Source organism: Melospiza georgiana, chromosome 6 (assembly GCF_028018845.1).
Source record: "Melospiza georgiana isolate bMelGeo1 chromosome 6, bMelGeo1.pri, whole genome shotgun sequence".
NCBI classification, from domain to species: Eukaryota; Metazoa; Chordata; class Aves; order Passeriformes; family Passerellidae; genus Melospiza; species Melospiza georgiana.
The window spans coordinates 38953508-38976475 of NC_080435.1; the positions used below are offsets into that span (position 1 = coordinate 38953508).

The 22968-nt window shown below is 42.4% G+C and overlaps 1 protein-coding gene across 2 annotated transcripts in view; it reads right to left on the minus strand.

Annotated features, from left to right (window-relative positions):
- BAZ1A (bromodomain adjacent to zinc finger domain 1A) overlaps positions 1-22682 on the minus strand; it is a 65484-nt gene extending 42802 nt beyond the window's left edge. Inside the window, exons 1-4 of one of the 2 annotated variants that reach the window (XM_058026407.1) lie at positions 22578-22682; positions 21159-21308; positions 13982-14260; positions 1242-1385 (exon numbers count right to left, since the gene is read on the minus strand). In XM_058026407.1, the coding sequence (XP_057882390.1) occupies positions 1242-1385; positions 13982-14260; positions 21159-21271 (536 nt within the window). In that variant the 5' untranslated portion in view covers positions 21272-21308; positions 22578-22682. Of the gene's footprint in view, positions 1-1241; positions 1386-13981; positions 14261-21158; positions 21309-21997; positions 22026-22577 lie in introns of those variants that run through there. The other variant, XM_058026409.1, reaches the window with a different exon arrangement.
- Between the last annotated feature and the right edge of the window lie 286 nt (positions 22683-22968).

Genomic DNA, 22968 nt, shown 5'->3' on the forward strand with positions numbered 1-22968 from the left:
ATTTTCCCTCCCTTCTCTGCACTGTCAAAATAAGTAATCAGCTGGGGAGAACAACAGATTGACTGGGAGTGCAAGACTTAGTCTTACCATCAGCTCTGCATGCACGGAAGTGACAGCACTATAATGGATCAATCCTACAGTCAGCTCTGTGCATGCTTGCCTAATTCCAATAACCTCCTTTCAAATGCCACATGCCTTTTGGAATACTGAAAATGCATTTATATTTTCAAATACATAGGACATCTTCATGAACAACTTAGACACTGCCTTCAAGAGACAGCAAAGAAATTTAAAAATTATTTATCCCATGTTATTTTCTTAACCAAGTGAGGAGCTCTACCCTAGTTATTCTAGGCATGTCAGGACATGACTTCATCATAAAGCAATCAACAAGATTAACTTCTGCATCCATGTGACATCTTAAAGTCAGTAACAGTTCAGGCAAAGCCTCTATGTTGCTAGATGCTAGATTAGGGCCCACTTCAAACACTCCTCTTTCATCATCATGCCTATGAAACACAGAAGTCTTTCTTCTCATTATACTGCTAGGATAGGCTCAATTACTGCTCAGTAAGGGAACAGTCCAACACAATAAACAACACAGTTACAACCAAGAAGATCTCCTATTCAATGTTATTAGGCTACTCCAGCCCACAGAAAGTTCCTCAAGACAAGACACACAGTTTCACTGCACCTAACATCATAACCAAATCCATCAAATACAATGATATATTTATATGGACACATGCACAATGAAGTAAGCTTGTTATGTTTCTGGTTTTTTTGACACAACAAGTCTCTAGGAAAACTTTTCAGAGAGCTCCAGTAACAGCGTGTCCTGTCATACAGTAATCTCAACTCTGAGCCCCATACTGGAAGCGAAGTGATACCAAAACTGCTCAACTGCAGCACACGCTGCACTTTCTGCTACAGCAGCACAGATGCGCCAGCACAGAGAACCACCAAGAGGTACACACAGCTCTTCCACCATCGCTCAGCAAAACCAGTCACTGCAAAGTGATAAACAACGATTAACCTGTAGGTACTGCACTTCTCATAATGCTGTTTTCTGGTGCATTAGCAGAGCCTGCACCCCTGAAGGTTCAGCTTGACACCTTCAGCTGTCTGAATGCTCACAATCCATACAGATCAAGTAATTTGTTTCAGTCAGACTCTGACACATCTGGCTTTAATCTCCTTCCCAGCCAGTCAGAATGACACACAGTAAAAATATCCTGTACCCGTTTTGTGCAGAGCTGTTGTGCGTTTCGGAGTCGTCACTGTCGCTGATGACAATGGTGTCCCCATCAGCACTGCTGGTGTGCCCATTCGCCATTCCATTGTGATGGGCTGGAGCTATGACTTCCAAAACCTTACACTGCAACCTGCAATAAAACACAGACATTTATTAATGGCAAAAGTCTTTCACTAGTACAAGGAGTCTAAAATTGTAGCGGATGTTATTTTAAGAACACATACATAACTGAACATTGTACTGTCTACTAAGTAAGTAACCAAGAGCCTTGAACTGAAATACTAGGTAAAATATTAATTTTGTAAGCACCATCTAATAAATGGACAAATTAATCTGCTTACACAGCCATCAGCTTCACTTCTCTGGAAACAAATCAAGTTACTTGTGGTTCTGAGGTTTTTCTTCCGTTCTCATTTAAGTAAACTAAAAAAGTTAACTTAATGTATTACTTTAAAACTAGACAACAAAACTCCTATGTTATTTTCACAGCATTCTAAGAAAAGCAAAAGATTTTGAGATCCCAAAGTATTTTTACTTGTAAGAGATCATCATCTACTACTGTTGATGACCTAAATAAACAAGGCTGAAATGATCATTATGCATCTAATCTTAATAATGGCCCATTTATCTGCTGACACATATTAAGGCTCCATCTGGCATGCACACAATTGACAAAACAAGCCTATTCCTTTGCCATCCTGAATGCTAGTTATAAAAGAGAGAATTAACTACATATCAAAAAGTATGATTAATCAACACTTCATGCTGGGTAACTGTACTGTAGCTGGTTCTTAACCACTAACTTTCACCCCTTTCTAGAATTCCATGGTTCCTATTGTTTAGTTTAACATCCAAAAGCCTTGTCTGATTAATGAAAATTAACTGCTGTAGCCAATGGATGTTGTCACATTCTACCACTAAAAGCTCAAAGCATGGAGGAAAAGAACATATAATAATTTTCTTCTCAGGGCACCAAGCTGTCCCACTTGAAATATGTAAAATGAAGAATACATCAAGTTCTGGGCTTGAACTATTTATGTCACACTTAGGCTAAAAACAAATAAACCTCACAAAATCCATTACAAAATCTAAATGTTCTTCTTTCTGAACTGAACATTGGCAAAAAGCAAGCAATGTCAAAATATTTCTTGAACACATCTTTCTGCAAGCAGACAGTACTGCTGAAAACTCGCAGACATGGAAAAGACTGGGGATAGAGAAAAGGGAAAGATAAGATGCTGGTAGCTTGAGAAAACCCCAAAGAATTAAAATAATGTAATGACATTAAAATATCCTAGGTAGTATTCTTGTGACATTATCAAGGATCAGTAAGCAGTTAGACCCTGTAGCTGCTCCCTCCAATAGGAAGGAAGGTCCAGGATGCTCCAGCACGTTATTTAAAAAATATGAAAATAATTTCATTTAAAAAAACCATCAAGACTATTTACATCCTTATATACTCCTAGAGACAACAATATGACCAGTGCTTACAGTGTCCATGGGGACACGAGAGCTGCTTGCATGCAGAGGCAGCCTGAGCCCACTTGCTGGCCACAGGCACACTGCCATTCCAATGCAGCCTGTATGTTTCCAAAGCTGCTGGCCTGGAACACACCTCTTCCCAGACAGTGGAGACCAAGCTTATTAACTGTAAAAAATCTAAATGGATTCTGTGTGAAGAACCGAGAGTGTCCAAGTATAGTGGAGGTAGAACCTGGTGACTGCTCACAAAGTCAATGCAAGTCCAACAAGGCTTATTAAGGCCTGTTCCACACCAGACTCTGAGCCCTATAAGTAAAGTCTATTACTAGTAACTTGGTTTTCCAATATTAGGAACATCACAGTTACCTCTTCATATTAAATAATATGGAACCAACTGCATGACAGAATGTTAATTATTAGGCTGGGTTTTTTAAAATCCAATAAAGATCGTCTCCTAAAAAAAGGCTTCTTAGTAGAATTAGTCTTGTTTGAGATTATGAAATACATTTCCTAGTGCGTCCACCTCAGATGAAGCCACACCTTAGTTTGTCCCGGAGCGCAGCGGAGGCTGCCACACGCTGGTGCAGTTCCGGCGCTCCCCACCAGGGGGGGCGCACACGGCGCGGCCCCCGCTGACAAAGCGGCCTCAGCGCACGCCCGGCCCGGGCCGTGCCACGGCACAAAAACACTTCATGTTCCACTCACCGAGGGGCTTTCCAACTCTGGCTTTACCTGCTCATCCATCGAGCGCCCCGTCATTTACAGGGCATCGCATCTCTTTTACTAAGAATGGAAATTACATATTCTATACGCTTGATTCAATAAGCAGCCAAATCCCCAATAACAGCTGCATTCCACTCCCGCCCCTTTCCCCTTTATTTTTCAGCAGGAAGAATGACTAACAGACTAAGCTATCTCAGAAGGGAAGTGATACTCCATCTTCTATGCCGTTCAAATCATTACCAGAAACCTTTGGGGAAGGAATCAAGTGACACACATTACCTGGTGCAATAAAAGCACAATCCTGTGCAATTTAATGCTTACTGATGGACAGGAGATTAAAGACAGTGATGCAACCATTCCTTCTGGCATTAAAGAAATAATCTATGAATGATTTTTTTAGCTTGTAGTCAAGTCATGGCTAATAGCATCAATTCCCTGGACTAAGTGGCAAAAACAGTTTATAGTGCAAGTGGTCTGCTCTTCTCAATAACCTAACAATTCCCTGAGTTCACTCACTACAACTCTTATTTTATAATATAAGGCACATACAACATAGCTGAAAGCTGAAGCAAGACATTTAAATGAAGCATACTACTTGAATTACTTCCTAAAAAAGATACTTCAAGATCTTTACCCAGCTTATGTCAAACCATGCTCACTATTCCCATAAAATAACATTTGGGGGCAACTCAATCTAAAAAGACAGCAGCATCAACATAAATATGTACCCCAACTATCCCCATCAGTCAGGAAGCACTTTCTTCAAATTACAATAAAGATTACAGTCACACTGAGTGAATCTCAAAGGCTTTCAAAATAAATTGAGAATAGAACCATTAGCAACTTGCACACAACAGTCCCAGCAACTCTAGCTCAGACACAACACAATTTTGCTTACCTATTTCTGCACTACAGGCTGTTATCCACAGTGGAGTCTTCTGGCTCATTGAAAGGATGGCCTCATGATTACAGATCTAATTTTTGTTAGGCTCAGAAACTAAGATCTTTGAGGTCTGTTATGGTAAGGGTTCCAATAAACGCTTAGCCTTATGGTTTTACCTATTCTTTAAAAAATCCCAAAACAACAAAGAACAACACAGGAGTCCAAAGGTTTTCAACACAAAGCCAGAGTTCAGTATCAAAAACATAATTTATTTTTAAAATGTATCTTCTCTCTCAAATGAAGTCTGAGAATTTCCATTGATTTCCATGAATGTTGTGTAGGGTTAGTCAGCTGCACAAGCAAAAGAACAGAACTAACTCCAGCAACCCAAGGGCTAGGGACTACAGAGTGGGGCACAGGAAAGTTCCTAGGAAACCCAAACTCAGTCTCCTTCTGCAGGAACTATTCTGGGCTGTGCTTAGAAGAGCCTACATCTAACAGAAAACTAAAGTCTGACCGAACCTTGTCCCTCCTGGGACTCTAAGGAAGTTGAAGTAGATTGAAGGTATACAAAAACAAACTGCACTTGCAGCCTAGGCTGCTGCTCCACAAGATGCAGAGATGACTTAACAGCTCCTGTCAAATGGGGAGATCTTCCTTTGCCACTCCTCTTTCCAGCCACATACACGGTGCTTGCTTTTTGCTGCTCTGGCAATCACTTTCATTTATTAATTGTCATGAAACTGGATTCAACTACCTAATAAAAAACTAAACAAAAGAATATACATTAAAAAAAAAAAAACCACCAAAATCCCTAAACCAATGTGAAATGCCGGGTAAACTTGTGTCATTGTTACCTACTTCAAGCAGCTCACTGAAGGATGGATGAGAGCTAGGGCATATGCAAGTTACAAACACTGACCACAGATAAATAAATGCAGAGGAGGCTGGAGAGCTGTCCATCTACTCAAGAGGTGGGAGAAGAGGGACTGCCATTGAAGACCAAGGCAAATAAGTTTTTGATTACCTCAGCCTTCAACTCATCCATTGTCACCAGCTTTCCAGCACTGTTTATCAGGGGGTTACACCCTCTTGACCTTCCTTTTCTGGTTAATGCATGTGTTAAAGCTCTTTCTGTTATTTGCATCCCCTGCAAGGTTCAATTCCAGCTCTGCCTTGCTCTTCCCAGGTCACCTGTCAGTCCTGTCTTCATCTGTCTGTGTATTTGCTTCTTTCTCTTTAGTTTGAACATCAGGTCCCTACTCAGCCAGGCCACTGTGCTATTTTCCAGCAGATGTCAGGGCGGTTGAAGGCCCCAAGAAGGACAAGAGCCCGTGAGTGCAATGGTTCCTGTAGTCAGCAATAGTTCCTGACAAAGCAATAAGGCTTTGTCAATACAGACACCTTGTCTGTAGCAGTTACCAACCTTTGTTACCAACCTTGCTTCCTTTTGTTGCCTCAGTGTCTGATTTTTACCCACAGGCTTTCAACCTGCTCATGGCTGTTCTTCAGAGACAACTCTTTAGACTCATTCCACCTCTTGATGAAGGGGGCAACCCCTCCTCCTCTCTTCCTCCCATCTCTTCTGAACAGCCTGTAGCCATCAATGGTCACAGTCCAGTCATGGGATTTGTCCCACCATATTTCAGTAATGGTAACAAGGTCATAGCTTTCTAGCAGCAAAATGCTTTCCAACTACTGTTTGCTGCTGATGCTGTGTGCTTTGATGCAAGGCACCCTCAGCTGGGCTGTCAGCTGTGTCACCTTCCTAGAGGAGCACACCCCTGAATTCCTTAGAGATAATTCTCTGGTGGTTTCCCTTTTGGTTTATAATACCTTAGGAGACCCTGGCTCATCTCCCTAACACTGCATGTTCCAACATGGCTCACATATTTCAGAGTCAGTATAATATAGATGCACTTCAGCTAGGCTACTGATTTCACCCCCAACGCTGGCAAGCCTGGTCTTATCCCTTTCCTCCTTCAAACCTAATTTTAAGCCTTTTTCAATCATCCCTGCCAACTCAGGGACTTTTAGACAGGCAAACCCCATTTGTCTACAGCCAGCCTGGTGCCATAGAAACTGTCCCATGATTGCAAAAGCCAAAACACCACTGATGGCCTTTAAGCCACGTGTTGATCAGGTGAGTTCTCCTGTTCCTTTCACCATTTTCCTCCCTGCTACCAAAGGATTTGAGGAAAACACCACCTGTGCTCTTATTCTTTCAATCTGTTGCCCTAGTGCCCTGAAGTTCTTTCTGACTGCCATGAGACTTCTCTCATCAACCTTGTCACTGCCAACCTGCACAACTAGAAGTCAGTAATAATCAGAGGGCTCAGTTAGTTCTGGGAGTCTCCTGATGACATCCCTTACCCAAGTCCCAAGGATGCAGCAGATTTGCCTGTGGAATGGATCCAGCTGGCATATGGGGCCCTCAGTTTCCCTGCAAAGGAAATCACCTACAATCACCTTTCTTTCTTTCTTAACACCCAAAGTTTTGATCCATCTGGCTGACTGACTTGTTCTGGGCAAGCTCCAAGAGAGAACTTCATCCCCACTATTTTCTGTCTGACCCTGATATTGCAGACCTTCATACATTTTCTGCAAGGCCACTTGGAAAGGAAAGGGGGGCTGGGGGGAGTTGTCCTGTCTCCCTGGGCAGGGACCTGTTTCCATTGACCCACACCTTTTAGGTGCCCCCTTCTCCCTGATGGTGAGAGGGTCAGGGTTTCTCTGACTCTTGCCAAGCTTCCATCCACTGCATTTCTCTCAGGGACTGGAGGATGTGACTCCACCAGTCTGTTTTCTCTCATACTCCCTGATACTCCTCAGCCTTTTCCCTTCCTCTTCAGAATGAAACAAACCAGAACAAATTCTTTCCTTCATCTCAGCAACTCAAAGACACATACAAGCTATTAGGAGTTGCAACAGGCCAGGTACCTCCATCTGCTGCTGCTGGAGAAGTAGAAGAACACAGTTTAAACAAGAGAAGAGAATCTGCACTCTACTATGTAATAGGCCCAGACCATTACAGGATACCAACTGAAAAACCTCAACCCTGCAACTATTGGCACTTTTGCTTCCCAGTAAAGTTCCTCCCAAATGCCAAGCAGGCCTTTACATCCAACCAAGGCTGGCATTAGAGAGGCTCTGAGAGGAGAGACCACTTCTCACAGCTCCTCAATTGAGCATTCTGCACACCAGCTTCTGATCTGGCTGGCACTAATTACTCTGACAGAAATAATACTCTGCTATTCAGCTATGTCCCCATTTCAAGTCAAAAAACAAGATACCCTGAAGGCTCAGATGAGTTGTAAATGTGTCTCTTTATGCTTTATGATAAGCAGACAAAAACTATCCCTTGGATGGCACATGGCTGTTTCAAATGAGACAGTGGGGGAACACTGCAACACTTTGAAGTCAGCTTTTAAAATAAAACCCACAATGATCAGTGAATCAGAAGCAAATTCACTTTTTAAGACACACAAATGAAAGTAATGCTTTTCAAATGCCAAAATTAAAAAAGCACACTTTTTCTAATAATATATAAAGTTAGTTAAATACAGAAACCCCCATAAGAGTAATATACAAGAAGCTGTAGTAGCAAGTGCTAAAAAGCACCAAAAAAAAGCTATAGCACCATTCTGTTTTGTCAGCTTTAAGGAGGTTTTTAAGAAGCAAATGTCAAGTAAGTGCAGTCACTCATATCCTTGTCCTAACAGTTTTCATACACTTGAGAGTAATTAAGGAGGTAAAAGACAAGATCTGAAGGAATAAGTGACATCTTTTACTAAGCTAACTGATACTGTTTAATGCACACACAAACAAAAGCACACAACAAGGAGACAGGTTTTATGCACATAATGGCTTCCTAAAGTACAGAAAGAGCTGCTGCTTTCGGGTAAAACCTTTATTCAAGTTATAATTAAGATTGTATGTTTCAAAGAAACTAGTAGGAAACACAGTTTTGCTTAGGAAAAGAGCAAGTACAGACTAGCTGTATCAGCTGTCTCCTGCAGAATTAGGACAGTACTACACTGGTATATGTGTCATTTTGACTGCTCAGCATTTGTTTCGTAGCATTAAAAACAAGTAAGCAATAAAACAAACCAAAACCTTTACCTTTGAATTTATAGTTCTAAAACAGAGAGTGTGAGAATGAGAGCAAACAGAGACTGGCAGTGCCAATTGTTGTAACAGCTGTTTTAACAACCCATAAGAAAGGAGCTGCAGGTTCTTTCCCATATATCATCATCTCATAGCTTCCACTACTCAAATACAAATATATTTATTAGTCAAAAAATTTACATTTACATCCCAAAGGATTTAAGGGTAGTGGAAAGTAAATTTGTTAAATGTGATTTTTCCAGGCCAGAAGTTGACTGATCCTTAAACAGCTATGCTGAGAAAATGCATACTGTATTTCCTTTATGAATAGGTAAGCTGCTCTCCAGTACTATCAGAGATGCTGTTTCACAGACACCATGCTAGTTTTGATACTTTCTGGAATTTCAAATTCACCTTTCAAAATAAAGTAGTAAACTTCCTTTGTATACAGGAACTTACATTTAAGCATTACCACTAAAAAGCCACACAATTAGTAATTATAATTTAAATTCTCTGTAACTCATTAGTCTAAACAGGCAAGACATTGTCACTCACTACCTAGTGGTCTTATAATATAATAACTCATCCTAGCACTCAGGAGACAACTACAGATATAGAGATATAGACAGATAGATATAAGCAATTGCCAGTTTGAATAGAAAAGTTGGAAAATTAGCTTTATCTCTTGCAAGGATTATCTTCCACCATCCTAACTCCTTATCAGCTACAGTCTTGACCAGCAACATGCTTCCTGTGCCCCAGTTAAGACTTACAGAGATGAAAACAGTATGCAAATCTTTTAATTGGCCTAATGCATTGGTTAATCCACTCCTAAATGAACACTCCTAAAGCACTGGGACACCAGTGAAAACAACTGATGAGTGAAAAGAAGTTTGATCTCTGATTATCTGTTTCCTACAGCCTGACAATTGTCAACATCAGATCATTCAAAGCAGAGAAAGGATCTTAACCTATTCAAATGTATGATCAGATGCAGCAATCTTCCTAACAGAACATCATCTACTGCTTCTGCAAGTAGGCTCATTTTTAAAAGCATTCTGGTGTTGCTTGGTCACAGACATTAGGCAAGTATTCTTTTGCAGTGGTGTCATCTAGTGGTCAAATTCAATGAAAAAAAGATATTCCTTTCTGTGTTATTTTCTTCCTTCTTACACACTGACCTTTAAGGCATCTATTTCAGTCTGTAAGTGGCTGACTTTTTACTTAAGTGCCATACTAACTGATGGACAAGAATTGGTTGTGCTCCAGCCTCCACATGGGGAAGGGAAGACATCACCACATAAGCTATTTTCAAGAGTGGAGGTAGAGTTGTCACATCTCCTCACTGCTCAAGTCAGACCAATAGCTTATAGTTTAATTAACTAATTATCAAACTGCTCACTTATATATCCTCATAAAGCAGGACATTACTTCTTGTGATAGCACCCAGACTCAGAATACTGGTGATAAATGACAACATGTTGTTTACATGGGCTGTAAATGAAGTTTTTCCTCCAACAAATTAAAACAGTTGTAAAATCCAAAAAGCATGATGCTGACTTCAGGCAGAAAAGAAGAGGTCTTACTGCTGAGCAAGTTAAGCTGTTCAAGGGTTTTATTTTTTAGTATGTCTGAGGCATTAGCTGAGGTTACTATTTTCAGGTAGGCCTTCCATATCACATAGTTTCAGCTTTCAGGTAACTGTCTTCAGATGTCAAAATGCTGAAAATCAATTTCACAAGTTTCAAGTATCAATAATAAAACACGGTACTAAGACAGCAACAAATAGACAGGTTCCTGCAAGAGACACTATTCCTTGTGGAAAATCAAAAGACCAACAGGTACATGATGGGTCTTGAACTTCCAGTTTTGAATGTCAGATATAGGAAGCGATTCCAGTAATGTGATCAACTTATTTCCTCTCCTTCAATAAAGTGTGAGATAAAACATTTGCTGCTTATTTTACATCTTAATTTACTATGGCTAACATGAAATATTGCTCTAAACTTCCCCCCAATAAAATCTCAAATAATTTCCATGCCTTTTTCAATAAACTACTTTCCATAAACTGCAATGTGACATTCTAATGAACAATATTTTGCAATATCAACTAGTTTCAATTCTTTAGCAACTCAAACTTAACTTTAGATTTTCTCTTTTTATTCTATAATGTTTCTGACCAATATTTCAAATAGTAATTTTGTCTTTTATGAAGGCAGTATTAGGAAAATGTTGTTAGTCAGTTCCTAAGTTTCTTTAACTGTAAGTCTGAGCACCTTGTGTTTGAAAGCATAGCACAGCTGCCACTTTGGAGAAAAGTCAGCCACAGTTTGGCCAGAAAAGTTAGACACAAACCAAGAAAGATGGCCATTTTTAATCAATGCATCACTTGAAAGGGCTAAAGAGCAAGCAGAATTATCTTCTTGCTGCTTCTAACAGATTACAAAATGCACCCATAATTTTTAGAGACCACCTGAACAAGGCAGGATTGGGGGGGGGGGGGGCCCTTTCTCTGCAATTTATTTCTGGTTGACAACAGTTGTTGGAGACACCAGACATACCAAAACAAGAGGAGGACAGTATATCTCAAATTCTCCTGAGTTCCTCTTACCAGACCTCAGTAACAAGGCAGAATTAGCCAAATTCAAAACTGAGCACCATAGCAAAAGGCTAGAAACCAGGAGACGTAAGACCAGAAAAAGTAATGGAGAATTAGACTCTGCAAAAACCAGAACACACGGGTTTCATACAATCAAAAAACCCATCATCTTCCTAGACTCTGAACAAAGAACATGTCCTCTCATTGCAAATCAGCTGTCATCTCCTGCAGTGTTATAGACAACTTCATATGCTCAAGAATAAAAAACCATTTATATTAAGCCAAAATGCTAAGCCTTCTAGTGACTGGGCTCCCTAATGCTTATTTTGTTCAAAATCTAGAAAGCTGCAGTCTATCTTATGACTATATTACACATGCAAAGTCAAGAGTTATAAAATATCAATATTTAAGTTGTTTGAACAAGCCTTAGTTACATATGCATTATGTAGTAGGCTTGGAATTAAATGATGCACAGAGCTCAGAAAACCAAAAAAATCCTGCTGACATTACATGTGCAAAAAACTTTAAAAGAAGTGGAAGAATTTACAACAGCACAAAACAACTGGGTTTTCATGATCTGCCAAATTCTGTTGCTCTCATAGGATGCTATTACAATATAGATGGAGTGTGGTAACTTTTTCTAGAAAAGATCCCAAAACCGTAGCTGCAAATGACAAACGCATGCAAACAGCTCTGCTGAAAGCCGTCTTATGTACAAGTAATGTGAGTTGGTACACTTAATCCCCAATGCAGTACTTCAACATGCAGGGCAAAGTCAACTGTTAATTGGCACACAAATAACTACACCTCACCTCCTCCCACTTTGTATTCTTTAATTATGTACCTCTGAGCATGAAAGTCCCTCTGCATTACCATGCTATTTGCAGTGTTTCCTGGATTTAGTATTAAAGGTCAGAACTAGTTCCCTACTATACCTTTGTCTGCAATATCAGTGGCATACAATCAGCTAAGGAAAGTTTTTTATTCTTCATTTTACACCAATTTATACTTATGTAGTTAAAACATACAATCTCTAGCAGGCTGATTTGTGATGGAAATAAATTTTATTTGAAACTTTAAATCTTCTGAAAGGTATCCATCTCAGAGGCTCAAGAAATTTAACTTATATCCTATACACGCACTGATCAGTTAAAGTAGAACATACACATCTAACAATTTTGTGTTTATCTCAATACAAGTTCAGGTAACCAAGAAGTTTGAATTAAAAGCTGGTAAAAAACCCACAGCACTCTCTTAAGGTGATATCACAGCTATACCTTTGGAAACATCTTTGGAAAGCTACAATGCACACATGCAAATATTTTAGAAAAGTAATAGAAAGAGTTATTCTTGAGGGGAAAAAACTTTTAGAAGAACAATAATTATTTTTGCTATTGTTTTGGTAACTAACTGTTTTCTACATTTGAAGATATTAAGGCATTTCATTGAGCAAAAGAAGAACAGCTGAACAATACTGACAGTTCATAATATTTGGGTTCCTAAATAAACAAATGAAACAAACACCTTATTCTCTAAGCAAAATACTGCAATACCAGTGGTATCCTGAGTCTAGTCATTTGACAAGTATAAAGATGAGAAAGAGAGAAAGAAACTTTGGATATAGGTTTTCCATACAGAAAGCAGTAACCCTACTGAAGCTGTTCTCATCCTGGCTTTGCAGACTGGCACTTTACTGGTTGAAAAGAATAGAGCAGTGAAGAGAAGGAAAGCTTTTCTATTAAGCACTGACCTTATGTACATAACCATACCAATTCCCTTACAACTTATCTCCTGCAGTGCATTGAGATTTTTCTCCCTGGTGTAGTACCAAATTTGCCATAAATAATATCTGGATCAGCCACTACAAAAACTGACACAGAATAACTGTTCTCCAATGACCATTTTGAAGCAGCCTGCTCCTATCACCCAACAAACACCAGTCTATGCACTAAGTATCAGGCTACCCTGAGGAGTGCCTTCTACTCTGAAGTGCAAGCTGTCACCTACCTCCTGAAAAAAAGCAAAATACAATGACCCTACAAACAACAAAAACCCCAGCAGCAACAGCTGAACCCACAAAGGCTTTAGCACCCATTCTGCAGGTACATCCAAGCTAAGCATGTTTTTTCACATCTTAAGCCTCAATCAGGTAAAACTGTAAACTCCTTTAGACAAAATATGAACCTTTTCTAGACCTCCCCTAGAAGCTGCTTTAAACAAAGACTCAAGCTTATTTCTGCTGTAGAGCATATGTACCAATGATATGAGAAAGAATGCATCTGAAGCTTAAAATTCTTCCAAGGTTTTAATCGGTCTAAGATAGCAATAAAAACATTTGCAGTAAATACACCAGTATAACAGTAAGAATAACATTAACTATGAGTGGGAAGAAACTCCTATCAACCAAAATTCCAGATAATCAACTATTATAAATATTATACAATTAATTCCCAACTTCACTGAAAATGCAATCACAATTTTTGCACTACCTAAGAAGTAAAAATCCAACATTTATCAGTTATTTTAAGCTTTCAGTAGTTTGGCCATTAATTCTGAATGATTCATCAAAATTGCTGTGTGTTTTTTAAATTTGTATCTTCCCCTAATTTCTCACTAAATCTTATTCTACAAACAAACCACCTTTCACAAAAACCAACATTCCTTTGCAAATCCACCACACAGACCAAAAAACATGCAGTGTCAAGACCTGAGAACACTGTCATGTCTACACAGCAACTTCAAAGCTAAGGGAAGGTATCAAGGAAGCAACACAATCCTGCTCTTAATTAAAGCAGGGAAGCGCAGTAATAGTATCGCCAGCTGAAGCATCACACCTTGCTTGGATGTATTTGTTTGATGGAGTTTATTACCTTGGGGTTTGGGTTCAAAAATGCACACACAAACAAAAATTAGTATTTTTAAATATACTTACCTTGCACCATTATTTCTAAGTACTTCCACTATTTCATCAACAAAATACCGATCCTTGACATAAGCAAAGATTTCATCACAGATCTCATGCAGGCGGGTGCGATGGGTAAGGGTGGCCAAGTAGAGAACTGGAATGATGAGTGCTTCTGGAAAACTTTGAAGATTATGTCTGGCTTTCTTCTCTGATTCCAGAGCTTCCTGATATGTGAGTCCTGGTTTACCTGTGACAGCACAGCTCCACACAAGGCTGTTGCACAGAATGGTGCGTTCAAAAAAATCACTGGAAAGGAAGAAAGGTCGGAGGGGGAAGAAAGAAAGAAAACAGTTGAGTTCTGACTAACATTTTAAACTTGCTTACAGCAATATAGCAGCAAATTGCAAATATCTTTTACAGCATGAAATGCAAAAGCAGCTCTACTCCTCTACAGTTTGTAGATATCAAGGAGTATTTGATGTTTTTCAGACATGGTAAATTGCTATTGTACAACCAAAGTCTCCCCTCATTACAGACTACAGTAAGAGAATCAAGACTTAGACATGCTGCAAACAAATATTAATGTATAAGAAGCCTTTTGCATAATAATCAGCACACTGGGTTTAATAGGTGTCATATCATGCTCGCATCTCCCCCATTTCCACAAATATTTGTAAGACGAGCGCCTAAAACTGTTCAAACACTAAATAACTTTAAGATCACAGAAACATGTTGCAACTTGAATAAGTTCCAGATTTTGAGTGCCTTAACTCACAAACTAAAAGATGGGAGAGGCAAAAATTTAATGTCAAGTAGTTCTCTAAATAGTTTTTATCCCTTCACTGTTTGCATAGCTCTTACAAAAAAGCACTGAAATATTTTTTCCTACAGATTCTTTTCCTCTCTTGTTCCGTTAGTAAATATTGATTCTCCTCTTTCCACACATTTCCAATTAAGGCTAAAATTGCATTGTTGTTACTGCTTGTTTACTAGCTATTATATTGGAATCAAGAATGAAGAGCTTTCATTAGTCAAAATCTGTCCATTTTTGACAGGTGTCAGAAGAACAGCAGCTTATTGAAACATTTTCTAAATGAAGTAGATGATGCATCAATTCACAAAGCCATGTTAAAACATATCATATATTTGGATCAGTGATCAGACAGCAAAGCAATCTTTCAATATGCCCCAGTTCAGACAATGCTTTTACTTGCCTTTACAAATACTAATGGACTAGTATTGATAACTACTACACATGACAAACCAAGCTCAGAAAGCTTTATCAGTCCAACATAGCTATTTCAAAGCACACAGTACTTTCAGTCAATTGCATGCTACATCAGATGCCTATACTGAAGTTTCATTTGATTCCCTTCACAAAAAAACCAAAACTAAACCACACTGTTCCCATTTTTAAAAGGATAGACCTGTTCAAATAACTTCTAGTAATGAGGTTAAGAGAATTGGACAGTTCACAGTCAGTTTTTTCTTGCAGTCTCCCTGCAACTCAAGCTGGCAAATGTTCATCGGTGACACTGATGCAGATGACAGTGTTCACTGCAGATGGACAGATGAACCATAACATTTTGTAAATGAAAATGGAAATTTCAGATTGAGGACAATGAAGGGTCTTGGCTCAGATAATCCTTTCTGTATGAACACAGGAGTCCTCTGAGCAAGACATGCTTTAGGAAGAACCATCAGCTGCAAGAAGGACAGAAGAGGAAGGGATAGATAAATTAGCTGAATAATATTTAATAGCTGCAGAATTTCCGATTTTTATATCATCTGCTATCCTGCTATCTACTTAATATATTTGACAGTATATGGATAATGTGGGGCTGCTTACTCTAAAGACAAAAAGGACAAGAACAAAGGAGAGAGAATTAGATAAACTATTCTTCAAGATATGAAGAACAGATGGCTGTCAGTCATTCTTTGTGCATCTTTATTGTGTATTATACTTATTTAAACATATTAAAGAACAGGTTTGACAAAAATCTGTTTCGTGAGTTTAGACTGGGTTTTTCTGTGAGGTGATAGAATAGATGAAATGTGATCTCTTCAGGTCTTGTCTTGCCCTACATTTCAATATTTCTGTATTAGAATAAAGTAATTTTTATGGATGGATATTCAATGGATAAAGTAGCACTTACTTCAATCTTCATTCAGCTGTATTTCTAAATATATTTTTGTGTCTCACTTACCCAAGAGGCTCTTGATAACTATCTTTAGTCAGGAAATAGAAAAACACTCTAAAGAGTTACTAACAATGTACCAGAATATAATTTTTTAAAAACTATGAAAGTAAAGCTAGAAAAAAAAGTCAAGGGGGCATCAGAGAGCAATGGACAGACAGAGACAGTGTCCCTTTAAGAGCTGCTGTTATTCTTTGTGAGGGGATACCGGGCAGTCATGCTATTTAAAGCAGCAGCACTGAACTTAAAGGAGAAAAAAAATTATAAAAACAAGGAAAAAAATCATTTAAGCATCCCAGTCAACAAACCTCTTTCTAAAAATTCCTGATCCATGATTATTACAAGTACAAAATGCTAAGATTACTTTAACTGAAACATATTAGAAGTAAATATGTTCCATTTACACATGAGCATATTTTGTGTATCTAGTTTCATTTTCCCTCATTTCCTCTTTTGTTTTGTGTGGATTTTTCCCCTGTGAGTTTACAGGGAAGAAAAAAAATAGTGTGAAAAACAGCTACATTCCATTTTGAAAGCATTATTTATCTATCTTTACCTACAGTGCATCAAAACCATCTGTGGCTTAGTCTGTTAGCACAGTTTCACTGCAATGTTTTAACGATCTCACTTTAACTTGGTTTGAAAGAAAACAAAATCCCACAGTATACCACTAAATATACTCCTTCTGTCCCTGTCTCTCTCCAGGGGACATCAGTTATCACAAAACACTTGACAAAGACACAACATCTACCAAACCAAGGCAGCAGCAGTGATAGTCTTTCCCTTTACTTGAAGGGTGATAATGCCCTTGATCATATTCTACACCCAACTTAACTTCACAAGAGCAAGAGGATCTGCTGCTACATCACGTCTCAAGCATTACCTATGTCTTTATCTAGGGTATTATGGTTTCTGGGGCTTCCTTGCTGGTTCAAGATGTCTGTGGCTCTTGGCAAGCAGGAGGGAGAAGTTCATACAAAACACATCCACAAAGGTCACTTGCATGGATGCATCTGCATTCGAGATGTCCAATGCAACTGCAGCACCCTGGTGATGTCCACATCAGCTCAACTACTCGAGCAGCATGGACTAAAAACCAATTTGTCTTTGTAGTTGTAATTAACACCAACTTCTCAGCTGGATGCCTCTTTTCATTTAATTAGTTAGTTTTCTATGCAAGGTAAGGCAAACTGTAAAATTATCAGCAAATCATTGAGTAGTAGTTTAATGCCACTACTCAGTAGGTATTTGATAGGAGGCAGGTCATTAACAGAAGCAAGAAATAAATTACTGGCAACCTCTGTGCTGACTGCATTTGCAATGGATATAAAAAATCAGCCTAGTAATTACAGCTTTTTCTTGAAGTAACCAAATACTCCTCTTGATTTTAAGACTGACTATATTTTTAGTGTGCTTCGAGAGCATTTATTGCTAATATTTACTACCATTCATTTTCTTAGCATATGTTAGAACAAGTAATTTAGTGTACCACAGGAGGGTAATCAGAGAAGACTAACTCTGCCATTCTGGATCAGAGTTTTCTTATACTCTTGGTCTCCAGAAGTAGTCAAGAACTAGCATTACAAATAATGCACAAAACAAACAAGAACCCATCATAAATACATTTATTCCTTAATATTTGTAGGTTAATTATGCATTAAGGAATACATTTTAAGTGATGAGTTTGTCTCCAAGAAAAGAGGAAAATTCCCCTAATTTAACTAAGGGCTTTTAAAAAGCCTTTTGAAAGATCTCTATTTGACTGTAACCAAGAACTCTACAGGTCAGCCTCTAAAGAAGTTTCACTAAGTTTTGAAGGTAAGGAGAAACTGCTCTTCCCTGCTCTCACGTTCTAGAATGAGAAACATTCCTACCACTGTGTCTATACTACTCATCATTGTCTTTTTCAAACTATCTTCATATACAAGACTTCCCACACTTTAGTAGTAGCTTTCTCTGCACATTTCTATCAGCTAATAACTGTCACAGACAAGGTGTCAAAGACTGGTGGTAGCATCCCACTGGTTCAATATGTTTTTCATGCATTCCATACATCTCGTGCACATCCGTACTTGATTTCCCTACTCTGACCCCACAGACTCTCCTTGCTGGTCTGTCCCTCTAACCAGGAATGTAACCAAGCATGGAAAACATCAGCTTTCCCAGTTTCTGTTACTGAGGATAAATATAACTGGAGGTGGCTCTCCCTTCTGAAAGGATTACAAAATTATATGATTGTATCTCGAATTAAAGAGGAAATACATTCTTTACAGGAAAGTCACTTTACAAAATACTAGTCTTGCCAAATTTTTCTCATATTTGTGTAACCATTTCTTATATAGAAAAGAATAATACTAATGTGTGATTTCTAATCAACTCTACTAAAGCTGACACATGCATGAAAGCAGCTTTTCACCACTAAGTTTGTGCTCTGCCAAAAACCCACCAAACAACCCAACAAAAAACAAACACAAAACCAGCTTGAGTCTTAACTGTTTGTAATAGTAAAAAGCATTCATACAGTTGATGTAGGGGGTGAATTCAGATTATCATATATATATATCTGTACAGCCCTCTTCATCTAGTTGGACTGTGGAATTTTTAAATTCTCCCCTCAAATAGTACATTCAGAGAAGTCTGACTTAGACAATGGCTTTCTTTCATGAAACAGCTAATACAATTTTAAAGAAGTGGGCCCTCCCTATCCCTATTAATCTACTTGCCCTTGCTTAGGCAAAGAAACAGGTACTATTGTTTTCAGAAGGCATTATCAATCAGCAGAGAAAGCTGATGTTTTAAAGGATCAGAACCTTTAAAACTGTCTAAAAGATGACCAACCTTATGTTCTCCAGCAGATTATGCCATAACTAACAGTAACCTAAACTTGCAACCCATCTGTGCCAGAACACTTTGCTAGGTAAAGAAAGTACTACATTTTTCAATCCAATGCACCAATTTTATCCAACCTAACAAAAAGGGCCAGAAAACAAAACCAACAAAAACAAGCCCATTACCAAAAACACACACGCCCCCATACACAAAAAACAAGCACAGCAGAGTTTTCTGTGGAGTCTTCCCAAACACCACATTCTAAGGCCTGACCTCTCAGCTAACCACCTCCTGACATTTCTAGGGATTGCCTGTGTGAACACATCTAAATTTACTCCTTAATTCCTGAACTTTGGTTAAGCAAGGAATTTGGTCTTTCATACTTATTGGCAACACCTCTGCAGTATAAATATGCCTGTCAGAATACTTCAAATAGTCACCAAACATTTTGAGGACAGACAGACATTTTAAAAGGATACTTTTCATACCGAAATTGTAGTAAAACTACATGTACCTGAAACATATTTCCCTGTGTCAACAAATACATTAGTGTCATCTAATGATGTGATAATAACTGTATCCAGAAAAGTAGCTTATCAGAATAAGCAAATCAATATAAGCAAAGCAATATCAGAAGCTGGGGGAGGGTGACTTAATTCCTACAGAAACAGGAGGCTGTCACCTCTCCCTTGTCAGGTTCTTATACACCCTATAAGGAAAATACTCCTTACAGAATCCCCAACATAATCAGCACCCTGAGAGTATATAGTTCAGGGAAAAGTAAGGCATTACCCTTCAAAGTTACCTAATCCAGCTTCTTTAAAATTTTATTAAGCCGAGTGTATTTGAACAACAAAAACAAGTCTAAACATGAAAAAGATTTAGGTGTGCTTTTATTTCATATGTTGCAAACTAAAAGCATTTTAGATTTAACCTCGTTAGTCTGCACATCTTAAAAAAATTATAGTTTGGATGTGGGGGCCTTTTGTAGGTGGGAATGTTGCTGGATCAGACCAGTGGTGAAAACCCGTAATTTATCGGCTTTTGAAAAACGTCTTGCTAATACTTTCTGTCCATTGTTCTTACAAGCGGTGAAGTGAGTGGCTGCAAGTTCGGGACTACCCGTGCCATCCGCCTTCACTCGTTAACGGGAATTTCACCTATCCTGTTCAGCTTTCAACACGCGAGAAAAAAAAAAAAAGAAAAAAATATACATATAAAGGATATGAGAGCGATAGCAGAAGCGATAAAAGCCTCGTTAGGAAAAAAGCTCCTAAGGTGACAGGTGCGCTCGCTGGGCTTCAGGCGGGGTTTAACCCCCGGCTGTGCCGCACGGGAGGGCTCCGGCGGCGGGACCCCTGCCCCGCCGGACAGGTGCAGCGACCCCGCGCCGCGCTGCCCCGCCGGCCATTTCCAACCGGAGCAGCCGGCAGCTCCCCGCGGAGGCGGGGCGAGCGCGGCCCTGGGCGGCGCGGCGAGGGCCGCCAGCAAGGGGTTAACCGCGGCGGGAGCCGGCCTGGGAGCCCAGCCCGGAGCAGCCCGGCAGCCAGTGCCCCCCGCCCGGCCGTCAGCACAACAATAGGGCACCGGCACACGCCGGGCGGGCGGCCCCGCCGCGCCGGCTGAACGCGGGCCCGGCGCGGCCCCCTCCGCGGGGCGGCCTAGCGCCGAGCGCCGCCGACACGCGGCTGCCGGCGGGGGCGGACGGGAGGGAGAGCCCGAGCCCGGCAGACGCTCGTTGCCGCCCGCCGCCTCCCACACGCGCAACTTTCACTTCCCCGGCGGGGGCAGGGGCGACACCGCGGAAGGAGCGAGAGAAGGAAGGGGGAAGGAGCTGGCTGTCTTCCTTCCCCGAGGGCGAAGGGGGCTGCGGGGTACCCCCGGCGAGGAGGGGCAGGGGAATCCCTGCCCCAGGCGAGAGATCCGCCCTCTCTGCCCCCATCCCCCTCGCGAGGGCACAGGCTCGGCGCCAGCCGCGGTCCCCCACTCACACCCCCCGGCAAGGCGCCCCGCAGCGAGCCGGGGAATCCCTTCTCCTCCCTCCCTGCCCGCCCAGGTGTCAGAGCGTTGGGGGCTCCAGCCGCTCCCTGCCCGCCGCCGCCGGAGCGCGGGGGGGTTGGCGGGGGAGTGCAGGACGGACATAGGGACGCGGACACCGACGCGGGGCTGTTTCTTACTCGTAGTTCCTGAAGATCTCGTTAGTGACCCTGCAGTAGAAAACACGCTCGTCCGGCCGGAGGTCGGCGGGGGGCTTCACCCTCACGAAGGGCTTTCGGTGCAGCAGCGGCATTGCCCCGCTCCCGGCTCTCTTCCTGCCCCAGGATCGGCTTCAGAGGGTACGGGGGAGAATAAAAAACACGAAGGGATTAAGCGAGGCAGAGGCGCCCACCAGCCCGGGGAGGAGGGAACGGGCCCGGCGTGTCCCTCCTCCCGGGGGAGCCAAGGCAGGAGCGAGCAGAAGCGAGCAGGAGCGGCGGTGGTGGCTCGGCGGAGCCTTTTGTGTGCCCGACACGCCGTTGCCTGCCTGGGACTGCGCGCGGACCAACGGCGGCACCTTCCTCCGCCTCCGCCCGCCTCACAATGGGGCCATGACGCCGAGCGGCGGGCGGAGGCGGCAACCCCCGCGCCAGCCGCGCAACGTGCTCGGCTCGGGGATACCCCGGCCGCGCTTTGTCTCCTGCGGCGCCCCTGCCTTCGGGTCACCCCCTTTCCCCCGCCTCTGACCCACACACGCCGGGCCGGACACCAACTTCCACTCCCCCACCGCCTCCGCCTCCTCCTCCTCCTCTCCGCAAAGCAAACACCCAGGAGGGGCAGCGCCGACCACTTATCTCCCTCCTTCCCTTCCTGCCGGGTCGCTGCCTAACTGGGGTCCTCGCCTTCCCGCCCCGCGCCTCGCCCCGGCCCGGCGCCTGCCGGGCTCTGCCGCCGCGGGACAGCGCGGCCGCGGCGCGGGGGCAGCCCGGCCTCCGGCCTGTCCGGCGGGGGCTGCGGGGCTCCCTCCCCTCCTGCCCACCTGGTGCGGCCGCAGGCTCTGCTCGCTGCTCAGTCGGTGCGGAGCGCGGTCCCCCTCGCCGCGTTTCTTCCCTTTCCTCAGCCCCCCCCCCCGCCCCCCCCTGCCGGCTCCTGGGAAGTTTTTGATCTACTTCTTCAAGCCCTCAATCAGGAAGAGCTGCGGGGAGGAGCCTTCCCTTGCTCTCCCCTACATCTTTATTGGCCGCTCGGTGCCTTCCAGCGTGTGTCACACAGGAAGACAGCGAGCTACATTATTAATTAATGGCTGAGAGGGCGCATCCTCCATTTTTGAATTATCAGCGGAGACCTCCGGTGCGGGGGGTGCGCGCAGCCCGGCTGCCGGCGGGGAAGGCGGCTCTCTCGGCGCGGCGCTGCGGCCGGGCCGGGCCGGGCCGGGCTGCGGGCGGCTCTAGCGCGGCGACCCCGGCACGGCGGTCACGGCTCGGCGGGGCGGCCGAGCCTGCGGCGGGCGGTGCTGCCCGCCCGCGCCTCCGCCCGCGGCGGCAGCAGCCGGTGCCGAGGGGCCGCCGAGCAGCTGTGAGACCGCCGGCCCCGGAGCCACCCCTCTCTGCCCTTCGTACCTGCCCTGCGAGCGGGGCCCCGGCGCGTCTCCTGCGGGGCCGATCCCGGCGGATTTCGGCGTTTGACAGTGCAGGGCCGGGCACGCTGCTCTCTCAGTTACAGCCCCCGAGCCACGGTGCTATCGGCGCGGGCGGGGGCGTGCGGGTGTATTTTGCAGAAAGTGCGATTGTATATAATTAAGATGAGCGTGAGGGTTGTACGTTGGCCCCCTAACATTGCTTTTCCTTCCAGTTCACCGAAAATGTCATTAAATGGTTTCATTAATGTAATAATTTTTCATTACCTTTTTTTTAAACACTAATGCCTTTACAGTGTCACTGGTAATTAAAACTGGAGTATTAAATTAATTGCGTTCCTAAGAGTGCTCGCCAGGTTGGGAGACAAAAACCA